General features: G+C 51.4%; 1 protein-coding gene across 1 annotated transcript; it reads left to right on the top strand.

The window, feature by feature from the left end:
* Positions 1-5,345: 5,345 nt before the first annotated feature.
* Positions 5,346-9,795, top strand: TFF1 (trefoil factor 1). The gene is made up of 3 exons (XM_070795331.1): positions 5,346-5,473; positions 9,018-9,164; positions 9,604-9,795. Exons 1-3 carry the CDS (start codon positions 5,389-5,391, stop codon positions 9,615-9,617), a joined length of 246 nt encoding a protein of 81 aa, XP_070651432.1. The 5' UTR covers positions 5,346-5,388; the 3' UTR covers positions 9,618-9,795.
* Positions 9,796-10,561: the final 766 nt, after the last annotated feature.

Genomic DNA, 10,561 nt, shown 5'->3' with positions numbered 1-10,561 from the left:
TATACAGATCTATGTTGGCAAAGTGATGCCTCTGCTTTTTAATACTCTGTCTAATGAATTCATCCCCAACTTGATTATCTGCAAATCAATTACAAATACTGTCACATTTATGGGTACTAGGGGTTAGGACTGCAGCATCTTTTGAGAGGACATAATTTATCTCTAGCAAATGAGCCCTTGTGGATGGCTCAGATCACTCTGGGGAAGGCTCAGCACTTGCATCTTTGGCCTTACTGTGAGGCTCTTCCTCAAGGGGACCTGGCCTTTATTCTTGCTGAGAGACTCTGGATCCCACATCAACTCTGGACTACAAAGGCTCAAGGAGCCATGGGTCTTGTGAAGGATGCTGGTGTCCCCTCAGGGCAATTATGAACACCTGAGTGACAGGTGTACCCAAAGGATTGCAGTACTGCATCAGCAGGAGCCTGGGGAGGATGGTGGAGGGTCGAGTTGAGGGATGTCGGACCCCAGGGTGGTTGAGAAGGGTTCACACCATAGGTCCATCCAATAGTGAAACCTCCCTGAGCCAGGGACCCCTGCACCTGCTGCATCACTGGCCTTCCCACAGTTAACGTGCCTGTGTAGTGCCTGGAACTTTCTAGAATGCAGATTTGACCTCATGGAACCCGGGGGGCAGAGCACGTCTGCTGAGACCCCAGGGTGGGATTCTGCTAACCCAGGACCACCTTGAGTAGCGAGGTTGCCATGTTTGGGGGGGTGGAGGGTGGGACTCCAGTATTTCTGCTGCATGAATTCTTGGCCACTTTCAACCCAGGGCTTGGTTACCCGCTAGCAGGATGGTCACAGATTGGCTCCAAATTGGGAAAGAAGTATGTCAATGCTGTGTATTGTCACCCTGTTTATTTCACTTATATGCAGAGTAAATCATGATAAATGCTGGGCTGGATAAAGCACAAGCTGAAATCAAGATTGCTGGGAGAAATATCAATAACCTCAGATATGCAGATAACACCACCCTTATGGCAGAAAGCGAAGAAGAACTAAAGAGCTTCTTGATGAAAGTGAAAAAGTTGGCTTAAAACTCAACATTCAAAACATGAAGGTCATGGAATCTGGTCCCATCACTTCATGGCAAATAGATGGGGAAACAATGGAAACAGTGATAAACTATTTTGGGGGGGGCTCCAAAATCACTGCAGATGGTGACTTCAGCCATGAAATTAAAAGACGCTTGCTCCTTGGAAGAAAAGCTATGACCAACCTAGACAGCATATTAAAAAGGAGAGACATTACTTTGCCAACAAAGCTATGGGTTTTCCAGTGGTCATGTATGGATGTGAGAGTTGGATTATAAAGAAAGCTGAGCACTGAAGAATTGATGCTTTCCAATTGTGGTGCTGGAAAAGACTTTTGAGAGTTCCTTAGACTGCAGGAAGTTGCAACCAGTCAATCCTAAATCAAATCAGTACTGAATATTCATTGGAAGGACTGATGTTGAAGCTGAAACTCCAATACTTTGGCCACCTGATGTGAAGAACTGACTCATTGGAAAAGACCCTGATGCTGGGAAAGATTGAAGGCAGGAGGAGAAGGGGATGACAGAGGATGAGATGGTTGGATGACATCACCAACTCTATGGACATGAGTTTGAGCGAACTCCAGGAGCTGGTGATAGACAGGGAAGCCTGGCATGCTACAGTCCATGGGATTGCAAAGAGTTGGACACGACCGAGCAACTGAACTGAGCTGAGGATGGTCACAGCCTGTTGTGCGCTTGGTCAGCACATCTCTCCCAAATCTTGGGGAGTGTTATGATGCCAGTCCTCTGAGCATGGCACCTCATCCTCTATGGTCCAACACCCCACACACTGTTCTTCCAGAGTCCTGCTGATGCCACTCTGCAACTCTCCTGGACACAGGCTGTGCCTCTGTCTGGGCTATGAGGCATCACAACCTCATGCACCTGGAAGTGACTTGGAGATGTAGAGATGATCTCATCCTGTGGCTGCATCCCTTGTGAGGTGGAGTGGGGCAGGGAGGCGGGCAGTGGTCAGTGGAAGTGTTTATGGAGAGGAAAGATGCTAGGTCTCAGATGGGGGTAGAGGGAACGCCTCTGCTGGGGGAAAGTGTCAGGGCTTTGGCTCAGGATCCCAAATAGTCATTCTCATCTTTCTGCCCAAGCATCCCAATCTAATGTTTAGAGTTTAACTCTTTGCTCTCCAATGTCAAGGCTTTGGTGTAAGGAAGCAGGAAATGATGGACATCTAATTGGTGCTGTAAACCCAGTATCTGGGCTGGACCTGAGCCCCACCCTAACTGCCCTGACACTTAGCCAGGAAAGCCTTTCCACTGTCCCATTCCCAGGAGGACACTCTCAGCCCTCCATTTCTTCTTTCCTTCTTGAATGTTGTGTACCTCTTGGAAGAAGCCAGCTGACCCCCATCTTTACCACTTTACCAGGGAAATGAGATGCCCCCCTGCTCACATCCCCTGCCTTGCCTTCACTCTACACCACTTTTGATGGGTTTGTGACCTGTGCCCGGAGACCTGCCCGGGGAGCCAAACTTGCGTCTCATTTTCAGGATCTGTTAAGAAAGAGGGTCACTGTTGGTAGCAATTTCTGTATCAATCAGCCAGCCTGTCACTCCCAATCCAGGAAATTAAAGGAAAATTAGATGGACAGTGCTGACCTCTCTTTGGGGCTTATGAACCCCTCTGCCAGATGAGTGAGGAGAGGGATCAGTTTTGGGAGGCTGGAGAAGACCACTGTGTGGAGAACACTGCCCACTGGGGCTGGAGGTGGACCTGGGATCACGGCCCATCCAGGGTGACTCTGCTGACTTCCTCCCAAGGACCCGTGTCCTGCTGGCTCCACCACAGTGGCCAGAAGCCAGAGGGCATGAGGGCAGGATACAGCCAATGCAGCGCCACCCCCCAGGGGCTCAGAGAGCTGATGGGATGGGCAGACAGAGGACACCCAGCTCTCTCAACTCAGACACTGACCCTTGAGCAGAACCAGTGTGGCTCTGGGATGGGGGAGACGGGGTGAGGGGATGGGACAAGTCAGGCCAAGTCACAACACGGGAAGTGGGGGTGGGGGAGGGGGCCCAGCGATAGAGAACTTTATCCCCAAAGCAGGAAGATCTGCTAGGCATGCAAAACCAGGGGCATCCTCCACCCCAGAACCCTAGCACAAGAGGATGGCAGGTTAGATCAGGCTCCAGCTCCCTCAGGGTCCATCCACTTTGTTTTCCAGTAAGAAAAGTTAAACCCAGAGGACTTAAACTATTTATACAAGATGACACGACCCCTTAGCAGACCAACACTCAATTCAGTGCATTGTCTTCTTCAACAAGTGGTCATTAAAAAAAAAATAGAACCATAAATCATCCTATGATTCTGCGATCTTATTTAGCCTTGTCTTCTAGGAGTCTTGGAGTCATTGCTGCAAGTCTGAGAGGGCCTGAGAGTGACACGAGCTCTGCCAGCCATACCACCTACACGGGAGGTCAAAGTCGTACATGCACAAGGAGTGATTAACAAACGGCCATGTATCCTGCACATTGCGCCTCTCCTGAAGACCTTGTCTTGGGATTGGCAGCCGGAGCCAGGTGGGTGGGCTGGGGGTGAGCCTTACTCAGAACGTGGCTGCCCGGGTTCTGACTCCACTGCCCTCCCAGAGGGACCACCAGGGCAAGCTTACCAGGTCACCCAAGAAAAATCAGTCTCACTCCAAGGCTTGACTGTTTCCCCAGAGCCTAATCTTTCAGTGAAGAGAAAACATTTCTCCTATATTCATTCATTCATTTGTCAACAGGCATTTATTGAATCAGGTACCCCAGGTGCTTGTCCACCTGAGCACACCAAGTAGGTGAAGCCCTGTGTGTCACGGCCCTTCTGCTCTGCTGGAGGGCTGGGAGAGGATCCGTAAATAACAAGCCCAGGATGCAAGCAAATCCCTGTGCCCCTTAGAAGGTAGTGAGAACTGCAGGGCAGGAAGGGCCAGAGCAGGGAGGGACCTGGGACACGGGGGCTAGAGGAGACCCTTTGGGTGCAGAGTCGAGGAGGCCGCACTTGGAGGAACCGAGCAAGGGAGCCCCTCCCAGATGCGGTCTCCCGCTTAAGGGAGAGCCCGATACGTCATCAGCGTCACGTCAGCTCTTATACACACAACCTCTCTGTGAAAAGGACTCCATTGTAAAGGAAAAAACAAAGCAAAAAAATGTATTAATTAGTTTTTAAGATTTGTTGCTGCTTAGTCTATAAGTCGTGTCCAACTTTTGCAACCCCATGGACTGTAGCCTGCCAGGCTCCTCTGTCCATGGGATTTCCCAGGCAAGAATACTGGAGTGGGTTACCATTTCTTTCTCCAGGGGATCTTCCCAATCCAGGAGGGATTGAACTTGTGTCTCCTGCATTGGCAGGCATACTCTTTACCACTGAGCCACAAGAGAAGCCCGATTTTTAAGATAAATCATCTTAAATAATTTTGAAGAAAAATAAGGTAATTTATCCTTAATTAATTAAGATAAATAAGTAAAAATGCTCCTACAATGCCACAGTGTAAGTAGGAGGTTGAACATACGTGAGTTTTCAATGTGGATGCCAGCAGGAAAGGGGCCCCTCAAGACAAGGCCAGGTCAAAGAGCCTATGGGTGCTTTGCGCATGCACCAGTTTCCCAGGGGAAAGTCTGACAAGACAAACGAATGGGGAACAGAAGTTTGAAGTCCAGCTCCTAGTATTTTCTGCTCTTCTTGTCTGGGCACAGCTGTTCCATGAGACATGAATCCTGAAAATCGTCGGAAACAGCTTCACGCCCACTTGAAAAGGACCACATCCATCCGGGGGAGCCTCACCTGTCCCCTGTCCTTCCCTGAACCCCTGTGGGGGAAGCCAATGGTCACTGCTGACCCTGTGTCTGGCATGGTGTGGGCGTCTCTCCCTATGAGTCACCCTCAAGTAAGTGTGCTGTTGACTTAGTAGGACCACTGTGGGGGAAGCCCATGGCCTCTGCTGACCCTGTGCCCAGCGTGGTGTGGGTGTCTCTCTCTGAATCACCATCCCGTGAGTATGCTGTTTGCTTAGCAGGAGGGTCTCTGAATAGCTCAGGCGCTGGATGAGGTTGTGACCAGGGAGACTCCCACAGGATAAGAGAGGAACTTTCTGAATCTCCAATCCTTCAACCATGATGACTGCACGATAATGCATTATTCTCTATCAGCAAACCTGCCAGTTTGGCTTGGCCGCGTTTGGGAAACACCTTTTAATCAATGGAGATTACTTGGAATGAAAGGTTTCAGGGCCCTCCTTAGGCAAACGTAATCTGGCCCTCTGTAGAAAGCAAACAGAGCCTGGGGTATAAGATCGAGGGCCAGGACCCACTCTCATCCTGGATCGCGGGCCCCGCTGGACAGAGAAGGAAGGTCATGGCCGCTATGGAGCCCAAGGTGATCTGCGTGGTGGTGCTGGTCTTATCGCTGGCTCTCAGCAGCCTGGCGCAGGGCGAGACCGGTAAGACAGCCCCTTCCTGCTCTGTAATGGGCACGCTGGGCAGAGGCCCACCTCTGGGGGCAGTCAGGGCTTCATAATGTACTTTTGAGCCAAGTGCTGTTTTGTGCCAGGAGCTGTTCTAGGCCCTGGAGAGATTTTTGGATGGCAGAATACGTAGAGGACAGGGGGAGGGTAGAGGGGCCGGTGGAAGCGTTGGGAACTGGGGTAAGAGAGCAGTGATGGCTGTCTTCAGTCGTTCAGTCGCTAAGTCACATCCAGCTTCTTGTGACCCCACGGACGGCAGCACGCCAGGCTCCTCTGTCCTCCACTAGCTCCTGTAGTGGTAGTGTTAGTCACTCAGTCGTGTCCGACTCTGCGATACCACGGACTGTAGTCTGCCAGGCTCCTCTGCCAGTGCGATTCTCCAGGCAGGAATACTGGAGTGGATTGCCATTCCCTTCTCCAGAGGATCTTCCCAACCCAGGGATCGACCCCAGGTCTCCTGCATTGAAGGCAGATTCTTGACCATTTGAGCTACAGGGACAACCTCCTGAGGTTTGCTCAAATTCATGTCCGTTGAGTTGGTGACACTATCTAACGATTGAACTGGCATCGCCTGCATTGGTAGGCAAATTCTTTACCACAGAGCCACCAGGAAAGCCCTGTCTTCAGAACCGCTGCTAGAACATACTACTGCTTTTTAAGTAACGTATTTCAAAGAGCTGTCTTTAATGTCGGGAATAAGAATAGCTCTTCCAAATGTCCGAGCCAAACTCTGCCCCCTGGGGCTGGACCCACCCAAGGTCCACACAAACGTCCAAGAGCCTATTCCGAGGGTTGCTGTCCCTGGGGACCCCTCCAACAGGTTCCATGGGCTCCTGGGCCCCCTGCTCTGTGGAACCCAGACCCTGTCCCACTGGTGTATGTGTCCTGTCTGGCTAGTCCATGGGCATCACCAAGCAGGGACTTAAGGCGGGAGGTCCCACTGCCTCCTCTGAATTGTCTGTCTCAAATCCTTTATCTGCACAAAGGGGTCAGTCTTCAGCTTTAGAGGGTTGTCACAAAATTAAGTGGTATTCGGGAAAAGCTACAAAGTGCCATATAAACATTATTTATTACTGGTAGATATATTTTTAAATGGAGGGGGCAGGAGAAGAATTTTCCAAAGTTTTTGGAATGAGGATTCCCATAGAGGTTTGAAGGGAGGTAAAGAACGGTTCCCATGTGTCTCTGGGCTCCTTCCAAGGATCTCACGACTCAGGAACAGAGGATCAGGCATGGGGGTTCAGGGGAGGGGGCCCCACAGTCTAAGGTAAGGAGGAGGGAGTGGGCTGGACCTGAAAGGAGGTATGACCTGCTGTGGGGATGGAGGAGGTGGTCTGTGCCTGGCCACCCATACCCACTGGCCTGTCTGCATCTTCCCTGCCAGCCTAGTGCCTAGCTCTGCCCACTGCACAGCCTGGCTCCAGGAGGCTGTGCAGCCCAGCCCTGTTCCCCACCATCCAGGCTGCTGCTGGCTGCCCACTGGCCCTGCCCTAGGGCCCAAGGTTCAGCCTTTCTGTGTGGATCTCACAGGTCAGCCATCCTGTGACAACGGAAAACTCCATCCAGTTGTAGTGAAGCTACTGCTGCTGCTGCTAAGTCACTTCAGTTGTGTCTGACTCTGTGTGACCCCCAGAGACAGCAGCCCACCAGGCTCCCCTGTCCCTGGGATTCTCCAGGCAAGAACACTGGAGTGGGTTGCCATTTCCTTCTCCAAAGCATGAAAGTGAAAAGTGAAAGTGAAGTCGCTTAGTCATGTCCGAATCCTAGCGACCTCATGGACTGCAGCCTACCAGGCTCGTCCATCCATGGGCTTTTCCAGGCAAGAGTCCTGGAGTGGGGTGCCAGTGTAAGCGTAGCCTTGGATGGAAGTCATTTCCGTCTAGTCCTGTTATGCAACAGAAAGTGGTGGGCAAGGTAGACTCCTGTGGACAGAACCCTTGGACACCTTCAGTTCCTATTTAGGATAGCAGCTGGTACGGCGGGGGCGGTGGTGGGGATCAGGTTACCCAGAAAAGTAGCCCCTCCCCCTCCTCTAGGGAGAGAAAGGACATGAGAACTGTGGTCCCAGCTCTGCACACACAGCCCGTCTTGACCTTTCCCACCACCCTGCCCAGTGGAGTGGGTGCTAACCACCTTTGCTCTATGTCAAGACAGAAGCCCTACAAAGACCAGGTTGTGTGATGTGCTCTGACTTAGGACACTCAGCTGGACTCCGTGGGGGCAAATGCGGCCTCCTGCCCCTCAGTCTAGGAGAGGCCCTGCATCTACCTGTCTTTGACTGGATTGTCTTTTAGAACGAGCGCGATGCCCTAGGTCAAGGAGAGCCCGTGACAACATCTGCTCTGGACCTCGGTCCTGCCCTCCTCTCTGACTCTCTTCCCTGTTCTGTTAGGGCTCCTTCCCTCCCCGTCTCTTTATCACCCACACTCCTAACCCCTCGTTGCACATCCCTCTAGCCCCAGGAACACTCTTGCCTGGGAGTGAATGGAGCACCTGCACAGCCAGCCCTCCCTCTGGAATCCGGATGATGGCCTTCATCCATGGGCACTCCGAGACCAGGTGTGGAGAAGAGCCCCCCGTTCTCCATTCCCACCCCCAAGAGACAGAAGGGGCTTCAGACTCTTCTGCCCCTGCCTCAATCTGTCCACTACCAGATCTGAGCGGCACTCTTTCTCAGAGTCCCAAGTCCAGACCCCACGTGTCTAGCTGCCCATCTCCCCTGCATGTTCTGTGCCTTGGGTCAATGGCCTCACGGACCTGGCTAGAGCATCTGAGTGGCTCCCTTTGCTCTAGAGCTGCAATGATCCGCTCCCAGCCCTCAGCCTGCCTTCCCCGAATCGCCCCACCCGCGCCTCCCCCTTTACCTGGAACACACCTTGCTCTCTCTCCTCTCCACCTTTGAACACTCTGCTCTCTCTCTCCTTGGAATACATATTGCCTCGTTCTTACCTGGCCAACCTCCTCCAACAGGAAGCCCTCTTCACTTTGTTCAGTCTGTAGTCAATCACCCCTGCTGGGCTTGCCCTGTGGCTGACTGTACTGTGCTGTTTTGTATGTTTATTTGGCTTCCTTCTCCATCAGACTGTTAGCTTCTCAACAACAGCTTCTCTGTTTTCAATTTCCGGGTCCCTGTTACCCAGCACGGGGCCTGGCGTGAACTTGATCTTTGAGGGGATAAAAAGATTCCTGTCTGTGTCCCGTGCTCGCTCCAGTTTCTAGCACTCACAAACAGTGCTCAACAGATATTTACTTATCTAGCGACTAAAGTTTAATAATTGTTCATTGACATTAATGAGCACATGGGTAAATTGCCTGTGTAGGTGCAAAGTCTGTGAATCTCAGACGCTGCATTGGTCCTGAGTTTCAGGGTTTCCTTGCCAGCAAGTGAGCTCTGGGTCTCCATGGGCTGCTCGTCTGATGGATGATTTAACTGGGGAAGGAAGCAAAGTGGAGGGTGGGTCATAACAGGGAAAGAGTCCGCCCATGACTTGCTTTCACCTTGTGGCCCATATCCTTTCAGAGACGTGTCAGGTGGAACCCCATCAAAGACAGAATTGCGGTCACCCCGGCATCACGGCTAAGGAGTGCAAAGATAAACACTGTTGCTTTGACAACACAGTCCGTGGAGTCCCGTGGTGCTTCCACCCTGCGCCCGTCTGGGAGGAAGGTAGGGCCTTGTCGACCCCACAGAGTCTGAATACACGGGACCATGGGACCCTAATACAAGTTGCCAGCTGTGTTTTTACCCAGAGTAATGCCTTGGGGTGACGAGGAAGATGTAGTTTTGCCTAAATCCATGTGAATCCAGGGCTGGGGGATGGAAAGATCTGAAACACCTGTTTGGTGGGACACCCTACTTTTCCTGGCTTTTCTTCACATGTCTAACCATAAATCTGTGAAGAGCTGTCCTTGGTAATGCTTCATGGCTCACTTGGGGTTGGGGGCTTGGAAAGAGTGACAATTACGATACAAAGACCATCCTTGTTTTCTAAATTTTTCTAAATTTTCCCAGTGATGTTTTTAAGTAAATTCTCTGTGATTATTTAAAAGTGAAAGAAAATACTTATTCTCACTAATCTCTTCTCTTGGACACTTCACCCTTGCAGTGTGCGAGTCTTAGATACTTTTCTGGTGGAAATGGCATTGGAGTGAGAAGGACGTCTGCCTGGTGCCAGGGGCTCAGCTCCATCGCTGGCCGGATATCTTGGGGTCCTGTGAACCTGAACTCCCTGCCTGGATTGACTGCTCAGATTCTTTGTATTCCAAATTAGCCTAAAAATTAAAAGAGATGAATGTTCCTCTCTGCTTGAACTTCTTGTAAAAACATAAACAATTTTCTCTTCTTTGAAAGAGAAATGAGATACTTGTGCCTCTGGGTTCTCGCTGTGGATTACACATTAACTCAGGCTATCTTGGGTCAGACGAGACCGTGGCTTGTAACATTGTTAGGTGGTCTCGGTGGACGTCAGTCATCGGGGTCTGTGCACCAGACCATCAGGTTAAAAAGCCTCAGAGAATCAACGTGAGCCCACACCCTTGTCAAATCATGAAAACAGGCTCCAATTCTATCACATTCTTTGCATATTCATTGTGGTAACAAAAATTGCCTTGCAATTTCTTCACGTCCCTCACACGGAAACTGACTTAGGAGATAAAACCCACAGCCAAGTGCCTGAACATACTCATAATAAAAACAATTGAGGAGGACAGCATGAGTTGACCCCTTGAGGAAACTCCCCCACCCACCTGGCTCCCCAAACTTGAGCTCCGAGTTGGAAAATAGGACAAAAGGGAAGGGTCGAGAGTCCCCAGTGACCCCTCATCACCGACATAAGCAAGATAGAAGGGAGCCAATCGGACCTGACTGGACCTGAGCAGACGCGCCCACCCAGGTGGGCAGTGCTGCCTGAGCAGCCTCTGGTGCCCCCAGCCCCACTTGCTCAGTGGGAAGAAGAAAAACACCCCCCACCTCCCATCCACCCTGGGCAGTCAGCCCTGCTCCAGGGAGCTCAGCCCAGCCAGTCCCGCTCCTGGACACCTCCCCTCCCAGGAGCTTGATCCTGG

The sequence above is a fragment of the Bos indicus genome, chromosome 1 (genome assembly GCF_029378745.1).
Source record: "Bos indicus isolate NIAB-ARS_2022 breed Sahiwal x Tharparkar chromosome 1, NIAB-ARS_B.indTharparkar_mat_pri_1.0, whole genome shotgun sequence".
NCBI lineage: Eukaryota > Metazoa > Chordata > Mammalia > Artiodactyla > Bovidae > Bos > Bos indicus.
Note: the sequence above shows the minus strand (reverse complement) of the source record. Positions and strands in the feature narration are given on the sequence as shown.

Bases quoted from the DNA above. Each gene is read 5' to 3' on its own strand.
- TFF1 (XM_070795331.1), top strand. From the start codon at position 5,389: ATGGCCGCTATGGAGCCCAAGGTGATCTGCGTGGTGGTGCTGGTCTTA. The intron at 5,474-9,017 runs GTAAGACAGCCC...ATATCCTTTCAG, and splicing joins CCTGGCGCAGGGCGAGACCG to AGACGTGTCAGGTGGAACCC.